Source organism: Oxyura jamaicensis, chromosome 2, assembly GCF_011077185.1.
Source record: "Oxyura jamaicensis isolate SHBP4307 breed ruddy duck chromosome 2, BPBGC_Ojam_1.0, whole genome shotgun sequence".
Lineage (NCBI taxonomy): Eukaryota > Metazoa > Chordata > Aves > Anseriformes > Anatidae > Oxyura > Oxyura jamaicensis.
The window spans coordinates 53,382,603-53,405,986 of record NC_048894.1 but is presented as its reverse complement, the minus strand read 5'-3'; the positions used below and the strand labels follow the sequence as shown (position 1 = coordinate 53,405,986).

The 23,384-nt window shown below is 43.1% G+C and overlaps 1 protein-coding gene across 6 annotated transcripts in view; it reads right to left on the bottom strand.

The window, feature by feature from the left end:
- Positions 1-7,094: 7,094 nt before the first annotated feature.
- Positions 7,095-23,384, bottom strand: part of STMND1 (stathmin domain containing 1) — a 24,542-nt gene continuing 8,252 nt past the window's right edge. The window contains exons 4-5 of one of the 6 annotated variants that reach the window (XR_004748011.1): positions 7,374-7,506; positions 7,096-7,303 (exon numbers count right to left, since the gene is read on the bottom strand). Coding sequence is in view for 5 of the 6 variants with exons in the window: in XM_035316768.1 (XP_035172659.1) it covers positions 22,296-22,502 (207 nt within the window). In the remaining variant the exon portion in view is untranslated. Of the gene's footprint in view, positions 7,507-10,196; positions 10,961-22,158; positions 22,503-23,384 lie in introns of those variants that run through there. The other 5 variants (XM_035316769.1, XM_035316770.1, XM_035316772.1 and 2 more) reach the window with 5 other exon arrangements.

Genomic DNA, 23,384 nt, shown 5'->3' with positions numbered 1-23,384 from the left:
GAAAGAAAAAGAAAGAAAGAAAGAAAGAAAGAAAGAAAGAAAGAAAGAAAGAAAGAAAGAAAGAAAGAAAGAAAGAAAGAAAGAAAGAAAGAAAGAGAAAGAAAGAAAGAAAGAAAAAGAGAGAAGGGTAGGTGGAAAGAAATGCAGAGAAAAGCTCATTCAAACACGCTTCAGGTCGCTCTAGTTCTTAGCCATGTTGGAGGAGTGCTACCGGGGAAAGTCCTTAGTGAGCAACTAATTACCTGTCACACGAACATCCCAGCACTGCAGCTCTGGATCCAGGAACTGGCTTCTGTGTGGCCTCGTATACTCTCAGTCCTCCAGAGAAGTGACTTGCACATTCTTGTCGGGGAGCTGAAAGGCTCTGATTTATGGCCTGGAGATGCCACATCCTCATTTGCCAAGTTCAAGCCAACACTTCTTTTTAAAGGATTTAGTTCCTCTTGCACTGCTTGTCCTGGGGAAACTGAGTTTGCAAGCAACCTAGCTTTCATCGAACCACTAAGGCAATTAAACAGGGTCCAAAATGTGCTGTTACCTACTCTACATGAGGAGAAAACAGGAGATTTTGGTGTTCCTCAGTCCTTGCCCAGTGACATGACTGATAATTCCAGCACGAGCAGAGAAAGGGAGGATGAACTGCTCCATAGAACTGCCCTACCCTTTTCCTTGAAGGCATCTGGGGCAAGAAAGAGGAAGAGAGGGAGTAAATTTGTGCTCTGGCTTCTTCACCCAGTCTTGAGCTGTCAAAGTGGAGGAGTCCCTCACACACTGCCTCGGACACTCAGACTAGTGCTTGGCAAGGGCTAGAAGAGAGAGTTTAGGAGAGCACATGGACTTTACCCACGGGTCATCCTATTTACACACTGTCCTTTCTCAGGACGTTGCTAGCCTCACCCATACTGCTCTGGTGAGGTGTGTTGTAGGAGAACGTAGCTTGTTTACTAGCTCAGCCATGTTTTCCGATCCAAAGGTATCAAATGTTGCTGTCAAGTATTTTTAGTCTGAGCTTCTTACTATCCAGTTTACTTTACGTGCTTTCTTCCACTAAAATTAGTGCTAAGACAACAATAGCTTTGAGGTGGCTCTACTTTAGGATTAATATGATTTGTTAAAAAAAGCAGCAACATTTGATGGTAGCTTGGTGCTTCCATTCCAGGAGGATCTTACAGAGATTTACTGCCCTGTGCTGGGTCTCACGCCTGCTGCAGTGGTACAGTTGTTGTCCACCGTGACAACAGCATTCCTCTTCTTCAAGGGCTGTCAGAGCAGGTTATCTTTTCTGGTTCAGAGAGAGGTTTTTTGTTTGTTTGTTTGTTTGTTTTTGTTGTTGTTTGTTTTGTTTTGTTTTGTTTTCTGGCTGGGATTTTCTTTGTTATCATCATCATCATCATTATTTTTTAATTCTTTTTGGTAGGTAGAAATCAGGTAGGCTAGGATTTGGCAAGAACACTGGAGTGGAACAAGCTCTGTGCTGAGAATCACCGTGGAAGCTTTCTTCATTCTCCCACAAAAGGTCATGATCTCTGCAATACTCTGTACGCTGTGCCAGGACGGTGACACCTGCAGGTCTCCTGCCTGTCTTCCTGCCACATCTGAGCAGTGACTCAGAAGGGAGGAGCGCTGCCTGCAGTGAATCACCACTGCTTTCTATATTTGTGCTACAAATTTGAAAGTCAGATTTTGTCAGAAATTCTGTTTAACCTGTAAGATCCTAGCCCTGAGGGCCACAGCTTCAAAATATGCAGTAAGTTGTTGCTTTTTTTTTATTTTTTATTTTTTATTATTTTTTTTACGGTACCAGTGGAAATTTGAGCATGTTAACACTTCATTGGTGCAGCATCTACATACTCATTGCTGCAACCTAGAAAGATAATGTGGGGATTTCAAGCATCCCTGTAGCCTTTATTTCTCTCAGTTGGAAAAGGTGTGACTTTTGTCTTTAAAAAGAAGGAAAAAACCCTTTGGACTTTGTCATGAGAATAAAAATAGTACTGTTTGGCTGGCTTGTGGTGTTAGTCCCCTAGTCTTAATTTTCACAGGTCATCTAAGGCGTGAGGTTATGAAGCAGGACACAGAAAACGTGTCATGCTCTAATGCCTCCATTTTCCCCTCTGGAAAGGATCTTTGCTAAGATGCTGCAGCTGTGAGTATGTTAACAGTGCTGCAGAAAAGCTATCACATTGCCCTTTGGTTAGCCATGTATAAGGATCAAGTTGGATTTAATTCCACTGAATAATTTTCACAGCTTTGAAAAACAGACCCTGTCAACATGAAACAATTTAAATTTCCTGTTAATTGCTTATAAGGCTCAGGTACAGTGCTTGGATTTTCTAAGACACAAAATGTAGACTCACTCTCCTCTGTCCTAAGATATCTAGTCTACCCAGTTAGCATCGGTCAAGGTCTGTTAATAGACATTGTTTACCAATTCAGTACTTTTTCAAATCACAATCTGAGCAAGAATTTTTCTGCGACTTGACTATTTTACCAAGATCTGCTAAGGAGTTTAGCAAGATCAAGTAAGCAAGAATCAGTCTGCTATCTGACCTGATCTCACACACAGTCATTTCCTTGGGGAACTGCAGGTATGTTGTGTTGCGGGGTCTCTCTAGGGAATTTAGGAAAAGGTATGAAATGCAGGAGTGTATCTGGGACGTCGGTGAGGTCTGTGCAAAACCTACTTGCTGCTGGTCTGTACATATTCTGCCACAGTTCAAAGCACAATAGTAATTTAGGGGCCTAGACACCAATATCACTAAATCAGTATTATGAGAGTAGATTGGATTCCTGCACATAGAAAAACAGGATTTTGCTGCTCTGGCTCTCGAGCTACTGTCATGCGCTGACTGTAATGCATTTTGTATTATTAGTTGTATTAAATGAAATAATGAGATAACGAAAACTTCATATTAAAGCATATATATATATTTTTACATCCCTGGGAAAACACATGGTCATTTCAGCCTATCAGCTATTTCTTTGGTATTTATTTTTCTCTGTCCATCTTTGAAACTCAGTAAGGAAATAAAATACCAACATAAATAAATGAAGAAGAAGGTTTCTCAACACTAATAAGCTAGACAAAAGAAACAGAACACGAGATAATGTTTACTTATTCATGATATCTTCATGAATGCCATACTTCGGAGGGAAGGGGAGATTTTTGTTCACGTTCATCTTTCAAGCATGTTAATCATGTTTTATTAAGATGGGGGTGGAGGAAGCTAGCTTGAAAAAGCTAGAGAAGCTACATGCAACCCAGATTAGAAGTTCATGTGAAATACTGGAGAGTAAGAAGAATTGTTTAATGTTGGTATTATATGCAAGGGGATAGGAAAATATTTCCCTATTCTTATTTAAGGAGAGGAAATGTTTTTGAAAGGATGCAGGGGTGTGTGGTGGGAGTAGAGATTCTGTTCCTGGGGACACTTGGTTCAGTTCCCCGTTCTGTAAAAATGTCCTGTGTCCTGTGCTTTAGTGGGTTTGTCTGTGCTGTCAGCCTGTGTGATACATATCTTCAACATGTGAGAAGGGCCCTAGAAAATAAATGAATTCCTTATAGTGAGTTAATTTAAGTATGTTTGTAAGTGTTTTTGCGATTTCAGAGTATCTCTGTGGTTCAGATCCATACCATCTGCCTCTCACTGCGTCTCTTTTGCGTAGCATGTAGCACAGGGAGCCCTTGCTTGGGGTTTCTCAGTGCCACCGTGACCCTGCAAGTGTCAGAAAACATTCCTGAAAGTGAAAGCTAGGCACCATGCAACGGTTTTCTTGCCTGACTAATTCAAATTTGAGAGAAAAGCAGGAAAAGAGACACGGGGAACAGCAATCCCCTGCACCAGCAAGGGATCAGCTGAAATGTCAGCTCAGCCCCAGTCAGATGAAACTCCTCAGAGCCCCATCTCTGCAGCACGCCGTGTAGCTTCTCTTAACACAGACGTCCTAGGGAGTCAGGTTGTGTTTGGCTGTCTTAAAGGCTACGTGTAGCAAAAACACGCGGCACCTCGTAGGAATAGGTTCAAGGATACAGCCACTAGAACTGTTTGCATGATCCAGCTAATGTCAGTGCATGTTATCTGATAGCAGCTCTTAAAGCGATGGCAGTTTCCATGCTGTTAGCAAATGAGGCCTAGAAGAATTAGCATATATATATGGTCAGTACCACAATATGGAGCAATAGGTGTGTATTTTTCATGGAATGGTTTTGTTGATTTCTTGTGTCCCCAGGATTCCTTTGCATTTATTTACATTTTCATTTTCATTACTCTTTTTTTAAACAGCATGTGCATTCTAAAGCAAAATGTCAGATAACCTTACATTGTGGCTGCCACCCCACTAACAGACAGCCACACTGGGGCTGGAAGTACCTCTCAGTTCCCTGTCCTACTAAGCTTTCCGACCTTAAAAGACTTCACATTTTTATGAACCTCTTACTTGCACATGGAAATGCTCCTTCTTTAATACAGGACAGGTCCGACAGCATTTAATTTTACTAGAAATACTTGCTTTTTAAAGACTGTAAAATAAAGATAATCTATTGCCAAGAGCCTAGCCGTGAGCTCGGAAACCAGCCGGGGCTGATGTGCTGGTCCTGCTGCCGTGCGGCCGGTGTGGGTGAGAGGTCACAAGTTTCCTTTGCTCTCTTCGCTGTCCCCAGAAGGTGACTGGGGTCAGGAGGGGCTTGAAAGCTGAAGATCAGAGGGAGGGTAGTTCTGGCAGCTCCAGCGTTTTGTTACTGATTTTCTGAACACCTTATTTCAATAGCTCTTTTGCTAGCCTAAGTTTCTTCCAATAGATTAAAAAATAAAACAACCACCAAACCCCCCCCACACAAAAAACCAAACCCCAAAGCTCAGCCATGAATGCAGTGAGTTTGCAAATCAGAGACTAACCACGCGTTTCCTCTCCTCCGGCATCTCCATCTGGCTCTGCTGCAGTTTTGGTCACGTGAAAGGTGTGCCTCCAGGTTTACAAACCTAACGCACCTCTTGCCTAAACAGGTTCCTCTCTTATTCTCCAAGATATCACGTAGTAATTATAATATGCAGATAAACAAATATGCTTGGAGTGGGATCTCAGTCTAAAACCACATATTTGAATAGATACCAAAAACAGTGGAAAGGCATTTAAAGGTGAATATTAACCACTTCATTGCCCATGTAAGACTGGCAATGTCAGGCACAGAGGCTTCTGAAGGCTGATTTCATACAAACCCCTCTCTTCCAAGTGATTGATACCAGTGCCTAAAAAAGGCATCGGTTTCCGCTGAAGCTTCTCCCAGAACTGCGGCAATCATAAGCACGTGTACTTTTTCACCGCCTACCCCAGCCCCGATGCAGATTCTTGTCTAACAAGACAGTGATCTAACTTTCCTAACAGTCAGGGTACGGCAAGGATCTCTTTTCCCTACCAGCAGCCTGTTTTCATGAAATTTGTATGACCTTAATTGTGGGAACTGACCTCCTTTGCTGCATTTGTTTGACACTGACCTATGGATTTACCTAGTGATTAAAGGGAGGGAAAGCAGTATCTGGACAGACAGACACTCTGACCACATAACTCTAAGGCTGCTATTTAAAAGAACAGGAAAGTAAAAGCAGAGTGAAACCATGGACCTGTCCTGGATGTGCCATCTCATTTAGCAATGGGCAAGACTCGTGTTTGTTTGAAACCATCTTTAAAATGTTGGTTTATCTACTCAATAAAAGAAATGAAGAAGTGAAAAGAAAGAAAGCTCACACAACCTCGTGGTATCTTCCGGTTCCACCAAAGAGCAGACAAGCTCAGGAAATCCTCCAAGATATCCACAGCCCACCAAAGGCTCTCAATCCACACAGCGTGGCATTCACAAAACTCCAAGGAGGTTGTGGACGCTTTTGGCAAGTGCAGTGACTACGCACAGACATGACTTGGATATTTCTACCATGTGCTGCACGTAGGGTCTCGTTTTTGTGATTGACATGGCCAGGAGCGTACTTTGCAGATGGCGCCTGGCAAAGTGTCAGCACCTTTTTATTTTCTATTTTTGCCTAGTGTGGACACAGCGGTCAGCCAAGACTGCCTGTTGAAAATAAGAGGGTGTTTCGTGCCGTCATTTTTTCTAGTCATGCTCTCAGAGGTGAAGGGGTCACTCTAGTAACAAAATGCAGAGTCAGAGCCCATGGATTCTTGCAGTGAAGTGGAGACTTTCACCGCACCAGTGAGAGATAGGAAGGGGAAAGAAGATGGGAAAATCACGGATCCCAGTTTCAAATTCCTAATAATTTTTAATGAAATGAAGTACTACTGGAAAGGAATCTTCATCTAAAATACTCAGACATCACATTTATTGTCTTAAGTAGGAACACATTCAATACAAAACAAACAAAAAAAGCCCAACAACTTTTGCCATCGTTAGGAATGTGGGGAGGCCATTGCTGATTAGCAGCAAAACTACATCCAGGAAATATTTGTTGCCATAGCCACCATACTAAGTTGATTCCTTTTTCTGCTGTACAGAGTTGATTTAATTAATTCAGATATTTATAAATAGCTTCCCGTGGGGCCAAAACTAATGGCTGCAAAGTGAAGTTGCGAAGACTTTGGATGTGCAGCTCTGTGCAGACAGATGGAGACCCTACTTCAGCAAAGCAGTCAGTGTGAGCACACAGCTTTTAGCGTTGTTCTGCATTCAACAGAGTTCTGTGTGCGCTTAGACTCACACGTGTGCTGAAATAGTTTACTGCAGCTGACAGCAGATCGTGAGCATTTCTGCATTAAACAGCATTTTGTTCTGATCTCATTTTCATAGACTCCAGTGGAAGTAAGTTATTAAGTTGTTAAAACATTAGTCATATTTAGGAGTGGCCAGTTACTTATTTTGCAGTTGCAGTGAGCATTACAGAAAATGTGGGCATGTACACCTTTCATGGTTTCATGTTCCTTCCAGTAATCCCCAGCCTCTGTAAGTTGTTCTCTGCAGTTCTTTCTTCTTTTTTTTTTGTCTTTTTTTTTGTTGTTGTTGTTGTTGATGATGATGCTAGAGCTAGTGAAATTGTTGAAGCACATGCAGTTTATAATGTCCTAAAGCAGTTTTTTATTTTTTTTTTTTATTTTTTATTTTTTATTTTTTTTTCCCCTGGAAGTATGCAAATTAAGCATGCAGGATGTATAATTTACAGCATCGCAGTTCTCTTCTGCAGGAAATTCTCTTGAAAGCTTCACTATAGAAAGGTGCCAAAGGTCTTTCAGCTACTCAGCGTCATTTGCAGAGAATATGAGTTCTACACCCATTGGCTCTGTGTTGTCCCAGCTCTTAGTTCTGCCTTGCACACACAATCACACTGTCAGGTTGGGAGAGGGAGTCAAGAGGAAAAGGTTAAGGCATTTACCATTCCTGCTGCTCTGCTGAGGTTTCATCCCCTCCAGTAGAGCATGGCCTATGCAAATGGTTCTCTACACATTTGGCACATCAGGGAGCATTAGCCTGTTGTCCAGTGTCAAGGTAGCAAGGGAGAGCTGAAACTGGAGGAACAGAAAGAGGAAAGTCCAGAAGCATCTCAAAAATGACAATGACACAAATTGCCATTTGCAAAGACTAACCAGAAAACTGGTTGTTTCTTTAACACCTTTATCATCATCATCCATCCATACTCCTCTCACATTTTTTCAGACCATACTTTGTATCACACATTCGACACCTTTTCTGGCCTTCTTCAATGTCTTTTTTTTTTTTTTTTTAATATGGGTTTTGCATTGCATTTATTTTATTTTATTTTATTTTATTTAATACAACAGTCAGAATGCAGGTGGTACTTTTTCTACAAGAAAAAGTTGTTGTCTTTTTTTTTTTTTTTTAATATATTATTACTTTATTATGCACCTATGCTTCTTTGAGGTGCAGTTCTCCCTTTCTCCACCCAGAAATTACATGGTCTTTGCCATTTTCTTAGGCTTACAGAGCCCCAGGCTCTGGATGCCTCAGCTGCATACAGAAAAGGGGGACCTGATCTTCAGAGTTCACCTGTCACCTGCAGTGGGAATCCACAGGTAACACTTAAGAGATCCTCAGACTGTTTCTGCAAACTTCCCATGGCAAAATCTATGCCATTTGGGCCTCCTATCTCTTTTCACCAAGGCAACACCTGGTGAGGGAGGCTGCTGGTGCAGACCACCCCCCTTGAAGATGTGCTGCTGGGGGAGTAGGCCCAGTCAGCTAAGAGACTCAGGCCTCTTCCTGCAGCATTTATCATGGAATATCCACCAGGTCTGGAGGCCTGGTATCCGCTCTCCTTACTTTGCTGTGTCTGCGGGCAACTTCTCTTCATTTTTGTGTGCCCAAGTGTTGTATGTTGCATGGAGGGGCTTTTCAGGGAGCAGCAGCAGACTCCCCAGCGCTGGAGTGAAGGAGCTAGAGCTAGGCAAGGAGGGGCACCAGGTCTGTCTCTGTCCTGTTCCTCATCCTGTCCCAGGGGAACAAGCACAGTGTCTCTCCCAGCAGGAGCCCTTCAGGATGGTAATTTGATAATTTTGAGCTTTTCTGTTCTGTAGTCCTCACTGTAGTTTCCTCTGAGTACAGTTGCGTTGAACTTAGTGGGAGATTGTTCAAATAAATAAGAAGTGTCTCAGTTTTTAACCCAGTAAGTTCGTGTCTTAAGAGCAGCGATGTCATGACAACTAGCTGCTTCTGTTGTCGGTGCTGTATTTATCAGGGATTTGGAACTTTTACACCCCCAAATAATGCAATAGGCATGGAAAAGAAGTCCTCCTCTCCACATCTCACCACACCTCTGGGTGAGGAGGGCCTTTTTGTGTCAGAAGCCGAACCAGGCAAAATCAGATGAAGGAGGCAGGGACAGGCTTTCCTCTGCCTTGGCAAAGCCAGAAAAGGGCATGTTGGAGAACTCCTCAGAGGAGGGCCCAGACAATCCCAGAAGGATTAAGCGGTGATATACTGTACAGAGTAACCAGAACCTGGAAGCATGCAGCCCCATGAAGCGTGGCTCCAGCGCTCTGTGTGCACGAGGCTGTTGTCCATCAGCTCCAGCATGACCCCGTGCACGCTGTTATGACAGCTGTTGGAAACTGTTATGTCAGTGTACCCTTTCGGTCTCTTCAGGAATAGAAGATGCTGTGCTCTTTGGGATTTTTTAATGCCCTGCTTAGTCTGGATCACAAGCTAGTGAGACATTGATAATTTTAACCACATACTGCACAGGCCTATTTGTTTATATTGCTGGAACATGCTCTCGGATTTTGGCAAAGGCTTCCAGAGGAAGCCTATGCTGAAAGTGACTGGAATAACTTTTCCTTCTTTACACCTTTATCTTCCCTTCTTCTGAAGAGCATTACTGCATTATCACTGTTTTCTTTCAAACAAAATTTCTCTGTCTGAAGTTTCCTTTTGCAACTGTGTTATTTCTTTCCATTCCATTTGTAAATAATATTTGTAATTTCATAACAAATGCATTAAAAATTGTTTCAGTTCCCAAACCTGCACAAATCTACAGCGATGCCAATTTTACAATTGCATTCTGTGCTTTTCTACCCCTGCTGCTGTTTGATTTTCAGAGAGAAAGGGAGAAGCTAAATATTTATACAAGGGAAACTGAATTTACATGATAAATAAACAGAAAAAGCAAAGAAATAATCCCCCCTCTGCTCTTTAGGTTTCAGTAACACTGCGCGTATGCTGTTTCAAAAAGAAGTGTGCCTCCTACCCTTGTCCCAGCTTCAGCAGACATCCCTTTAACTGCTCCTACTCCTTTTAAGTCCTTTGTAAAAAAGAAAAAACTCCCATTGTGTTTCAGAAATTCAATATGATATGGAAGCCAGATAGGCTGTTTTTTTTTTCTTAAAATAAATAAATTTTAAAAAATGAAATAAAAATGAAATAATAAAGAAATTAAAAAAATAAAAAAGAAAGAAAGAAAGAGAGAGAGATGTCTCCTGGTCAACTTTAGTATGGCATGGAAATTTGATTATCACTTGTTGACAGGCATGCAAGTCATGTCAAGTGTTTCTGACGTTTCTATTTTAAGTTAAACTAGAATTTGTATTTTGATTAAGAGAGAGTAAAAATACTTGTACAATAGATAAGTCTTTGCCTGTGAATGAAAATTGGAATATGCAAGTTATGGTCAGGCAGGCTTCTATTAGGGATGTGAGGCTTTGGTTGAGTAACTGCCCACATGTCATCATTTTGTTTTTAAAAAAAGGAAACAAAAGAACCCACACCATCCTCCCTCCTGTTACTTTGAAAGAGAGAAACATGATCACAACAACACAGGAGAATTAATGTGAAATTACTTGTGAAAGATAACTGGAGATTTTCTTCTTTCGCAATTTTAATCCAGCGGCGAAGTATCCACCTCCTTCTACGCAACCTTCTGTTTTCTATTCCACAAGCCTGCGTTTCTGAGCCATCATACCATGGCTTAAGCTTCACCTGAGAACTACACCACAGGACCTGGCTCCTCCAGCTTGCAGCAGGAACTAATTCAACTGCAGTCAACAGCTGAGACCCAGAACAGAGCTGGTGCGTGGTCAGGAGCAACTCTCAGCTGAGCTTTCATCATGCCTTCAGGCCTTCGGCAGCAGCAGGGCACAGCCCTCTGTGAGCCCCCAGCAGCTGGCTGAAGCAAGCTGCCGTGCTCCACATCCCTTCGTCTGAAAGTAGGGGTTTCATCTCTGCATAGGGTCTGTAAAGTTAGGAGCGAAGTACAGAGCCATTAGTTAGAAGCCATTTTTCCGTGCCAATATTTGGGGTCAAGGGCTCATCAGAAGTGGAGTCCCAGTCTGAAATGGGGTCATGACCAGAAAACATTTGAAAATGGCTAACAAGGACGCTAGGTTTGAGAGTCATCCTTGGTAGAAGAAATGTTAAGTGTTGCTTTCCAAGCAATTGACATGTGAAGTCTGGAGGCATGGATTGCGTTGGTCAGTATTCAGCTCACTCCTTTTGGAAGCAGGCTGGTTGCTGGAAGAAAATCATCTGAAGATCTGAATGTTTCTGAAGAGGGGGGTGCTGAGACTTTGCTGGATTCAGTGCCTGTTTAGTCTGTAGCCAGCTCTCAGCTGAAAGGCAACACTTGTGATAATACATTTTCTTCACCGCGGAGACAAATGCACCTCCTGAGGGAAAAACAGTTGCTTTGACATTTCAGGCTGGGAAACCTGTCCTTGACACATGCACAGGCCCTGATACATGGCGTCTTGGCATCGCGTACTCCCGGCTGTCTGGGAGGCTGGCACCGTCCCTGCTCAAAGGCAGTGGCATGCCAGCAGTGCGGTGGAGCAGGTCCCCAGCGGAGATGTTTGCACTGGGAAGGCAGCAGAGCCCTGCAATTGCTCTCTCTGTCATAGGAGATCTGTTCTCTGCGTTAGCCGGGGCGCTGCGCACTTGCTTACACACGGTAACGTATTTATGTTAGGAAAAGCCCCAGTGGGGCAGGGAAAGAAGAAACCAAGCTTATGTTATGTTGTGGCTGCCAGCAGTCACAAACTGCACCGTGGCAGGAAGCTGAGTGTGAGAATCAACTGTTTTCAGACTTCTTCTAGGAGCTGCAGTCTTGATTTGTAGAGCTGCCAAAGACCTGCAGCTCTCCTACTTTCAGCTGGATGGGGGAGTAGCCATTCTGGAAACGCATCCATGGGATTTAAAATCAAGGCCATGGCTAGTAACATCACTGCATAATTAAATATCGGTGCCCAAAGGACTAGGGAGCAAAAAGCACAGAAAAAGTGACTGGCCAGAGAGCTTACTATGCCGGAACACAAATCATTAATATGAGTGACAATGTGAAACACAAAAAAGGGAATATTCCTCTTTTACAATCTTACTATGGTGGTTCTGCGTCCATAGTCACCATTTCATAACACTGCCTGGCCAAGACTACGTTAAAACTTGATCCCAAGAAATGTACTCTTGGCTCGGCAAAGGCGATGAGGCTCTGATAGTTACAGGGAGTTCAATACAGCCAGCTTTACTGCCTGTTTGTGCATCTGCACCCTTAGTAATTCTCCTTCAGCAAAATAAGTAATTCCCTAGCAGATCACAGAGCTGAGAGGTTATAGGCCCATAAAACCAGAGGACACTAAGAGCTGATCTGTACATGTGACAGACAAACAATCATGTCCAAGCACAAGCTATGCCATTAGTATTACTTACTTTTAAAGCGCTATTCTCCCCGCATTGTTCTCTCTCCTTAACAATTAGTCATTCAGGCTCTTGAGAACTTTAGTACAATAATCCGTACAAGCTCATCAAGCAGATCTCACACAATCACAGTGTTACATACGAGATTTATAAGACAGGAGTGGTTGGATGTGAATGTGGGAGTAATGGTCCATAAGCAAATGTGACATAAAAAGAAGTCAGCCAGGGAAGCAGCCTACTGAACTCAGAAAGCCTAGCTGTAGTGGCAGATGCTGTCATTTCAAAATGGCTTTCATCTTTGGGGGGAAATGGAGTCATTTTGTCACAGGAGAAGTAACTGCATAACATCCACAGTGTTTACATGGTAGTCAGAGAAAGACAGCCCCTGGTTTTGAAATCATGTTGCTATATGCATTTTCCATTTGTATGTGGTGTTCAGGGAGCCTGTGCTCCTCTGTTCCCTCCCCCTTCTTTCCCTTCTCCTTTTCAGCAGAGAGAGACCTCACCGACAAAGAGAAAATAGATTGAAAGCTCTTGCATGCAGACTCTTTCAAGCAAAGCTTGAGAGAGACTTTGGCACATAATGTCTCTGACATTATGTTTACTGCCCTTAGAAAGCAATAACCAAATACATTCTGCTGGCAGTTAGCAAGTGCAGTGATTTCAACACAGATGAGAGAAGAGAGGACAAAGAAAGAATATGCTTAGAGCATCCTTTTCACTACGAACCTATGGGCCAGCTGGAGTGTTTACAAAGCTCTAAGGCCAGCCAGCAGGGAGTTGCAATAATCTAATTTTAATTATGTGACAAAAGCATGAAGAATCATTTCAAGGGCTAACAGAGGAAAATGGTTGCAGCCTGCCAATATTCCTTAGATGGTAAAAGAAGACAAGTTAACCCACAGAATTTAGTTGTTTCTCAAAAGACTAAATGGATCTATCAAAACTCCCAGCCTGTTGTTGTTAGAGAACAAGTTGCTTGCCAGAAAACGGCTTTAGATGTTAAAGAAAGTTCCCAAGAGTCATCTAGGCAGAACAGCAATACCTGTGCTCCTCTTCTGAAATAAAAAATATGCTCCAGTGGTGAGAAAACAAAGTCCCATAATCATATTAAACTAGCTAATATGAAATGCAGAGCGTACATGTTGCTAGGTACGAACTGACGGAGCTTCAGCCTGCATTCTCCAGCATCACAGCCTTCTGGCAGGATCACAATAGTACAACAGCTGTTTTGCTCTCCCTAAGAAAAGCAGAGTTAAAAAAGAAAAAAGAAGAAAAGAAAAGAGGAGCAAAGCTCAAATCCTCCTGCTTTGCACACGCCGCCGCCCTTTGGGAGAACAGGACTGTTGTCTCCTGAGAATTACAGGACAGAGCTGACAGCAATCAGCCAAATCATTTTGACTCCATTGAGTAGATAGCCATAGTGAAAACATGCTGAAATAAGTCACATTTCATGTTACCAGAAAATGAATCCATGGGTTATTTTAGTATATTCTTATTCCAGGATGCATTGAATCTGAACTTTTAATACAACATCATCATTACTTGTTGTTCAGCAGAGTTTTATTCTGTCTTGTGGCTCTCTTTCACCTGTTGTTGCATTGGGATTTTGTACTTTGGTTTTATTAATGCTTGAGGAGGAGGAGTGGACAACATTTCACACTCTTTGCAGTGGCATTACTAGAAATACTGCATTTTCAACCAATTCACATTTGACAATTATACAGTCACTGGGGCTTCATGGAAACTTTCATGTAATGGCATAGATTGTTTCAAAGCTTGGTGATGTGCTTGAGCTATCCCTCTTGCCACAGCATCACTTTGATGACAGCACTACAAAGGATGCCAGAAAGTGCAAGCAGCCTGGTTTTGCTTCTACTTTTCGTTATTCCACCAAGCAAAATAACACATTGCTAAATAAGTGCATGACTTCCAAGTTCAAGAAATGTTAAACTTGTTCTTCATGTAGAAAAGCTTTAGTTAAAGTACCTTACCATAATTCAGAGCATCGCCATGTGAAATAGGAGCACACCACAACAATGTGTGTGTTAAGCAAACACAGAATGTGGTGTATGTCGTCCCTGCGTTAGCATAATCCTGTTTCCATCTGGGTCTGCAATTTTGCAGACAAGTGATATCATGGAAAATGGATTTGTCTCCTGTATAGCCAACGGAAAAGTGGGTGAAAGTGGTTTGGTATTTATTGTGCATGTCCACAAAATCTGTGCAGTTCTTTCCATAAAATCAGCTAGGTCTTTCTGTAGCGAGACTTTGATGAAAGCCTCTATACAAATACAAATAATTATTAATGTGTTCTATGAATCATTATTAAAATAGTAACAAACTTAAAACTTTTCTCTGCTAACATCCTATGCTCCTCTCTTCTTTAGAACAGTCTCGGTGATTACCATTCCTAATTTCAACCTCAGAGTAATTACTCTCAAAAACGCTACCAGTGTTCATTACCACCTGCAAGTTGCTTTTCCCCATTATGTGACAGTGATGTTCCCATTCTTGATTAACATTGATGTTCAGATTTGTGTAACTTGAGGTCTTTTTCTGTGAATCTAGCCACTTCTGCATGGGATTTCCTTCCAACGTCAAGTGCTTTTGGCGCTCAGGTTAATAGTGCTTTTGGTCGTGTGTCTGGAGAAGGATTTAAGGTGTGATGTTAGCATTCCTTTGCATATTTTGAAACCTCCCCTGGCTAGGCTTTAGCATGGATACATTGCATATACTACGAAAGTATGTCTGCTGTCACGTGTTAGCACATACTGCCATCACACCTCAGATCAGGGCCAGCTTATGGGTACAGACAGAGAAGTCTGTCTGTCTCAGCTTGGCTGTCCTCCTCAGTGCCTGTCTGTGGTACCTGTGCTGGATGAGGTGAGAATGAGCTACCTGATCACTGTATGCTGCCTGAGCATCGTTCTGCTGCTGCTGATAGCCGTGACCACAAGGGTCAGGGCAAGAAGGGGAACAAGGTGAACGAGGCAGTAATTGCTGTTAGGGCTGGGGATGGTTCTTCCTTGCAGTAGAAATCACTGACATGTCTCTCGAGAGATGCCGCTGGGGATACAGAGAGATGTAGCATGATGCTACTTTGGTCTTAAAATATAAAATAAATTGTTTCTGCAGTCAGACAACAGCCATTAGCCTGCTGATGCTTAAATTTAGTTAACAAACAGCTTTACATGCATAAACAAAACATTTTTTCAAGTCCTCCTAACCAAGCTATAATCCTTTCCTGCCTCTTGGGAGCATGCATTAGGTATAAACTCAGACTGATGGATTTTAAATTCATTGGATGAATTTAGGAGCACATTAGAAAAGGGAAGAGTGAGGAAAAAAAATAAGAATTCGGGATTGCCATCAGCTTTCTGATAATATAAATGTTTGTACGTATGTTTAAACCCACCTGCTGACATGAGTAATTCTTCAAATATCTCTCAAATAAGCATTTTATATTCTATTATTTCCTTTGTAATCTGGCAAGGGACATCTGCAGTCTCTGGAAAACTAAAACCATTTGCCATGAATTTGGCAAACTGGGGTGCTACCAATTTTGATAAATAGTCTATAGGGGAAAAAGCGAGAAAGGGTAAGACCTGGTAAGTGTAATTTATAAACAAACCAGCTTAACTTTTCATTTTAAAAGTGACCGTCTTTCATTTTTACAGTGAGATTTAAAAATCCAGGGTCTTGAAGCTAAATTGAATAATTCCTTATCCAACCCACATGATCTTTTTTCATTTATTTGATGCAGAGCCTGAAGTGAAAAGTCCATTATTCAGTCAGCTCCAAAGGGTGTTAGCTTGAGAAGCCAGAACAGGGAACAGAGGTGGGAGAGCAGGGCACAGTGGAAGGAGTGATAAGCTCAGTATTAGCTGTTGGTTGACATTACAAAGATTGTTTTTGTCAAGAGAAGAGGCGGAAATATCCTCTGTCCTTTTCTATTTTGTTGTTCTTTAAAGAAAGCCAAATTTCACAGTGGCATTCCCAAATGATTAAAAGCTATATACATCAGGCCTCGCTCTCCCTCCAAGTTACCTCAAGAATCATGAGGCTGTTATCTAACAATATACTTTTTCGCCTCCAACAAGGTAACTTTTTCTCTTCTTTTGTTTATGTTGACTGAAGCTTCAGCAATCTAATGACACTGGAATTAAGACTTTTAGTGAAAATCTTGAAAAGGAGTATATCTTGGTTAACACTGTTAGGCAAAGAAGTAGGTACAAACATCTAAGAATGTATCTCAGAATGTGGCCTCTGTTTATTTATCAGCAGTAATCGTACTGAATCCAAAATGTCTTGTAACAAAGCCTAATAGTTTCAGATGGGAGCCCTACAGAAGGCATGCCTGCATCTTTACAAAATACTGATCTGGAGTTAGCTTGACAGCTCAAATTCCAAGTGGGCTATCTGGTAACTTCATGGGTTGAATATAAGCAATGAAAGAGTCCAGAAGTTTGCCCGCTGCTCCATCTAGTGCTTGTATCTTATAGGATCATGAAGTATCTTTTTCTTCTGAACTCTAATATCCTAGGAGAGGCATGGATATGGCAAGGAGCAGCTTAACTGCTAGGGAGCACTTCTTTTCCACTGGCTTCCTTGCTCACGAGGGCTATCTGTTAGAAAGCCTTCTCTTTTACCAGCCTTTCCTCTGCCTGCCAACCTGCTGCAGTGAACAAGCGTTCCCAAAGGCAGGCTCAACTGCCTTTGCAAAGGGGTGATCCTTCAGGAACATTTAGGGGAAAAGGAATATGTAAAGCATGAGACATATTGATTGCTAGGGTTGTGGTGATAAAAGCATGGTATGTCAAGAATTTTGGACTTAATATGACTATTTTTAGTACTTAATATGACTATTTTTAAACAAAAATAGCTTATTTATACTCAGTAAGTGTCAAATCATGGAATAATTCAGTCTCTTGGCAGTGTACACAAAGGGACATAATACAGAGGATAGAAGACAGAATATCATAGTGATCAGAAATGTGGGGAAAACAGTTCCACACAGTGTTCACTCTAGCAGTTTAAACAGTGGCAAGGAAGGTTTCTGAATATGAACTGAATTGTCAGAAATTACGTTGTCAGAAGTCTCTGGTAGTTTTCAGATTGGCTGACTATCACTTCTCAGGCAGCTCCCAATCACAATTCAGATGATATTCTGGGTCAAGGACCACTCCCATGTACAGATGCACATGTGTTCTGGTGAAGAGAGAATTTAATAAGATGGTTGCTGGTGTTCCTTTCCATTTGGCCCAGGCATGTTTGTTTTCCCAACGCAAAGATGAAGCCACAGCATAATGCTGTGCTGAGGATTTTGATCCCTTGCAGTCCTAGCCTGAGAGCTCTGGCACTGTAACTCCTACTGTAATAGTTCATGTCTCTAGCTCTAGGCATCCAGGCAGTGTAACAGGAAAGGTGATGGCTCTCACAGCCATGCTAGAGTACGACGTCAGAAGGAAATTTTTAGTGTCTTATAGGACTTTCTACATTTTGCAATTCTGCAGCTGGATCTATACATTTGATTTTTAAGTATGACTAGTCTAAGATAGAGATGTCATTGCTAATAATCATCAACTTCTATATCACTAGCTGGCCTTACTATCTTCCAAAATATAAATAGGATCAAAACAAAGGAAGCAGTCATATCAGCATACTGTAGTAGCCAGGCACTACATGTTGCCACAACACACTAAATACTCTCACCTGGAACAGAGAAATTTTTCTCTATGCTGTCTTTGTAAAACTCTTGCTGAATTTATTTATCTTCCTCATTTTCGTTCTCTCACTTTCCTCTCCTCCAAAACAAAAGCATTTCTTGCCCTAAAACTGCCAGAGAGGAAGAATGGATATAGCACCTGCCAGAGATGTGAAGTATTGAGGATGAGAAATGGCCTGTTAAAGAAAAAACCCTGAAGAAACAAGAGAAAACAAAGCAGAGTGGGAAAGTGCTTGCAGAGAGGAAGCCCATTCTGCTGCTTGTATATCCGTCAGGTCTTTATTTCAGAACAAATCACTGAACAAAATAAAATCCCAGGCAGAAGCGTTAATGGGGTAGCCGTGAGTGAGGGCACTCGTGGGTCACGCAGCCGGGTAGGACATTCGTACCCTGCTCTGTCCTCACCCTCCCTGAGATAGCCTCTATCAACTTGTTTGGAAACACATCTCCGGAGCTAGCTGCTTCATGGCAACAGGGAGGCTGGGACCGGAGCTTATGTACGCTATCTCGGCAGGAGAGCTCCATTAATATCCATGACAAGATCTCTTTATCCTGTGCCTCCCTAATCTGCAAGACAACAGGGAAAGAGGGGGAATTCTCTGAGCTAAACCGAGTCCCTGCTGCGCGTGATTGTTACCGTTTTTACTTTGTAAAAGTTGCGTCTTTGTTTTATCAAATGCTTTGATTTTTTTTCAAAAGGAGAAGGAGGAAAATATTTTTGTTATTCCTATTCTGGGCGGGGTTGCGCAGCAGAGGCTTCTATGTCCTAAAGCATTCCAGTATCCAGCCCTCCCTCCTCATGAATCCTGCCCTCTCCCTATGCCCTCTGCCCCCAGACTTCCCCTTGTGCATTACGACCTGGGAGTCTTCTACGGGTTGGGATTTCTTCAGTAGCTGCTTATGCAATCACTAACGTCTCTTCTCAGTAGTTGCTGGGCCAGTGCTGGGAAGAGAAATGATGGTTTCTCTTCACGAGCTGCCTGAAATTAGAACTTACTGGCTCCTCAAAGGGAAACAGCACTTCTGACAGCACTTGAAAAGCAGCCAAGTTGTTTTGAAATGTCAAATAAACGTAGAAAAAAGAAGTGAGGTTGAAGGGCCCTGATTCAGATTTTTCATTTAGATCCCTCTGTACCCTTAGTACTACACTCAGTAATTAAATGCAATGTTCTGTATATATAGGAGGTCAGGTGACATTATTTAATGGCCCTTCCTAGCAATAAGATGTCTGAATTCATGCCAAAGCATCGCTTTTTGTAGGACAATTTTACCCCCACCATGTAATAATTTGGCTTGGTCTTAGGTACATTTAAAGAGGCAGACAGCTACAGCAAAGCCTGTATAAAACTTTAAGGACTGACTTCGGTTTCATTATTCCAGGTGGCATTAGAAGTGTGCATGGAGCAAATCGGGAAACGGTGCAGCTTCACAAGATAGAGCTTCTGAGCGCTGCTGCGGCATGCTGGCTGAGCACTACAGGCTGTTTACAAAACAGAGGCTTATGCAAGATGCTACAGTGTGGATGTCGAGTTCAAACACTGCAAAATCGGAGGCATCTGAGTTCCTGCCAGCTCCTCCTGTCTATTGAACACGAGGGGTTTATTTCAGAATGCCCCTCTTGGTCCAGGTGTGTATGTCCTTGCTCCCTGGAGTCACAGGGTGTTGTGGCCAGCTGTGCCTTCCCTTTTGTGAGAAAGCTGTTTGCCCCAGAAGTTCACACATCACCTTGAAATGGGAAAATTTGGTTCTCCAGTAGAAAGGATCAGTACTTTAAACATAACATTCTCCTCCAGCATATAGAGAATTGCAGTGCAGCAGGCACAAGGTAAAGACTTGCGATTCTGTATGCTGGAGGGAAAGAGAACTGGGTCAGAGAGAACAGCGCCCGAGGAACAGATGAGGAAGGCAAGAGAAAGGTACAAAATCCTATGCTAGGGGAAAAGAAACATAGCCATGAAGGGAGCAGCTCTGACCACATCAAAAAAGGAACTACAGCAGCACTCTTACCTGCCAGGAATGAACTCACCAGACAAACACAGGTGTCAGTCTCCAAAGGACCTGACTGTGCATTCACACGAACACAAACGCATTACTTCCTTTTCCTCAGACAGATGCAAACCCGTCAGAGCAAAACCTGGCTGCTAGGGAGATGGCTAGTGTGGCTTCATGTGGAGAAGAGAAAAAGCTAACTGATAATATACCCATAATTTTATTTGCCTTTAATTTATCTTAGTGACATTCTCATTCTTCCTTGTGACTGTGTAAAGGAATCCACATCATTTAGCTAAGTATCTTAGGAAACTGTGAGTGACTGAAAGGACCATTCATTTCCATACTGTGTGTGCGGTGCGTTTTCCCTTACTATTCTTGGGGAAGAAAAAAAAAAAAAAAAAAAAAAAAAAGGACAAATACATAAATAAACACCTGATGTCTCCGCTGGCGGTGCCGAGGCACTTGTTTATCCCGCCTTGCTCGGGGGCAGGCGGCCGGCAGGCTGCAAACGCCGCCCCTGGCCGTGGCGCGGGGCAGGGTGACACCTGCTGGGGACGGAGGAGGGCGGTGAAATGGCGGCGCCTCAGCCAGCCGGGGCGAGCGCCCAGCCCTCATGGCGGCCTGCGGCTGCCTCACGAGGGGAGCGGAGGGGCAGGCGCTGAGCTCTGCTCTCTGGGGACAGCGGCAGGACCCGAGGGAACGGCATGGAGCTGGGACAGGGGAGGGTTAGGGTGGGGATTAGGGAAAGGTTCTGCACCCAGAGGGTGGTCGGGCACTGGGACTGGCTCCCCAGTTACTGAGCTGGCTGGAGTTGAAGAAGCATTTGGACAATTGTCAGAAATTTGGCTTGATTTTTAGGTAGTTCTGTATGGAGCCAGGAGTTGGACTCGATGGTGCCTATGGGTCCCATCCAACTCAGGATATTCAGTGATTCTGTGATACAAAGGGCCAAATTTTAGTCCCTGCTGAGGCAGTGCATGGAGCCACCAACCTGCACACGTGGCTTGGTTGGTCCACAAGAGCTGAGACTTGGCAAAAGGGACCAACCTGTCCACATGGCAGGCTGTGCTACCCTCTGTGCTTCCTCTGCCAGCCAGCATGCCAGCCGGCGGCCTTTCCTGCTGGAAGTCCAGTACAACCCTGGAGAAAATGCCTGGTACAGGGGGAGGCCTGGGCAGCAGGTGTGTTGCACTGGGTGGGCACACTCACCCATTTTGGTTCCCTTTTCTTGCCCCCCTGTAGTTACTCTCCTGTCATGTTGGTCTCATGACACCAAAACCTTCCCATGCACGCATTAGATGCAGGTAGCTCATCCCTGTGACATGCAGATCAGCTGTAGCTACCTCAGAGACACCTGGAGCAGCAGAGGAGCTGCCGGGCTGTGCAGGGCTTAGCATAAACTCCCCGCGGAGCCCTGCACTCAGAGGAGTTTGACTACGTGTTGAAGCTTCCTACCCTGACCATTTCTTCACCATGCGAGCAGGAGGCTCCAAACACCCCCCCCCCCCCCCCCCCCATACTGCCTGAGATAAGGGCTCATAACCTCTCACAGAGACATCTGAGGGGTTTAGAGCAGAGATGTAGAGGTCCCTGAATGCCAGGGGTAGATAGGAATCATCCAGTTGCTCAGCCAGTTCAATCTTAGTTTCACAAAACGTCTTGCCCTCTGGAAAAGCTCAAGAGAAAAGTTCATCCTAAAAAAGACTCAGGATGTTACTCATGCTGGTCTAGCAAGGTGAGCCAGACAACACGACCACCCCTTGACCAGGCTGCCTACCGCTGTGCTTCCCTCTCTGTATCACAAAGCCTTCTAGGACTTTGTGCTGCAGGGAGCTAAATCCTCACCTGGGAAATAGTGGAAGAAATTGCATTGGCATTCCTAGTTTGTCCTTCTGAAGCTGTGGGAAGGCTTTGGGTGACCATTAGTAATTCAGTAACTTATATTCACTACAAAAGGAGGTAAATTAGCTTGGTAAACAGTCTGAATGGGCGATATATGCACATAGACAAGTTTTTATTGCAAGCCTGGCCAGGTAGCCTTAGCTTAAAGTACCTGAGACAAAAATCAGCGAACAGCCTGGGTTAACTGTGTGGTAAGAACATATCCTTATATCTCTTACTTCTCCCATCTATCAGATTGTTAGATAATTTCAAGTCATGTGAGCAAAGTTCTGTTTTCTAAATATTTCTCACTTTTTCCTCTGCATTTTTACTGTTCTTTCCAGGCAGTACAGGATAATTTTCAGCTCCATTTTTATTTGTTAAAGTGTCACTTTTTTGTTCGTTTGTTTGTTTGTTTTCATAAAAACAACCAGCTTGGCCAGACCTGGAGCTAGATGGAAGTACTAGTCCCTTTCTGATGGGTTTCCTCACCCAGCTTCTTAGGTGGGATCCCCGCTGGTTAAGAGCTGAGCTCTTGCTCCTCCCTGTAGTGATTTAGCACAAGTCTAATAAGAGAAAAGGAAGCAGAAAAACCTCTTTCTTTTTGAGAGTGATAGGGAGAACTACCATGAGACTGTAAAAATTAAGGGCTACCTTTTCCTGTTCTACAGTACCTGGCCTGTGATTTAAGAGAAGAGTGGTCCTGTACTGCAGCTGAACGTCATTGCTTGGAAGGTAGAAAGGAAGATGTGGGGTCTGTAGCTGGAGGTAAAGAAATAAAAAGCAAGCTTCGGAGCAAAGGTGAGCGAGGTGTGGGATTGATGAGGGAGAGAAGTGGGTATAGCCTGCGTCACAAATGGAAGTGGGGACTGGGCATATTCAGAGAGAAACCAGAAGGAGTAGTAGGGCTGGTAACAGGCAGAACACAAATGCCACCATGGTTTTACTTCCAGCTTTTGGAAGAGCTGGCTACAGTAAATGTTTTGTGCATGTTGGAGGTAGAGCATGGGGTATTCAAAAGACTGACCAGCTGCGTTGCTCTGTTATGAAAACAGGCATCTCCTTACTATACATAGTGATAGCTCACACGTACATTATATATCTCAACCAATTAATTGTTTTCTCTGTTGTATTTCCAGTACTTGTTCTGTCGTTTCCTTGTAAGCACAGACATTCCTGTGGCTTGTTGTTGCCTTGCTCTCTGAAGCTCTCACCTCTCTGCCAGTTGCCCTGCACGGTGAGTTAAAACTCCTTGTTCTTACGCTTAGGGTCCCACCATGTTCTTCTACCCCAAATCATTGCAGCTGTTCACTTTTTCTTTTCTTTTCCCCATACTTGTCTGCCTTTCTGAGTGATTACAATGCATTTCCAACCTCCTGTTCTCTGCTACCTAGGAAAAGGGGATCTTTCTATGTGGCCATCTAGGAAGTGAGCTAAACTTAATAAAGTAAATTTAATAGAACCATGGTAATGTGTATGTGCTTAAACTTTGAGACTTAAAGAGCAGACAGGCTGGTCACTAATTTATCTCTTCCTCGATTTTCTTATTTGTTTTTCTTTAAACTAGTGTGGAAGAACTTAAAATTAGATTCAATTTCCCCAGATGAAATAGGTGGTAGCAGGACCCCAGATGAAATAGGTGGT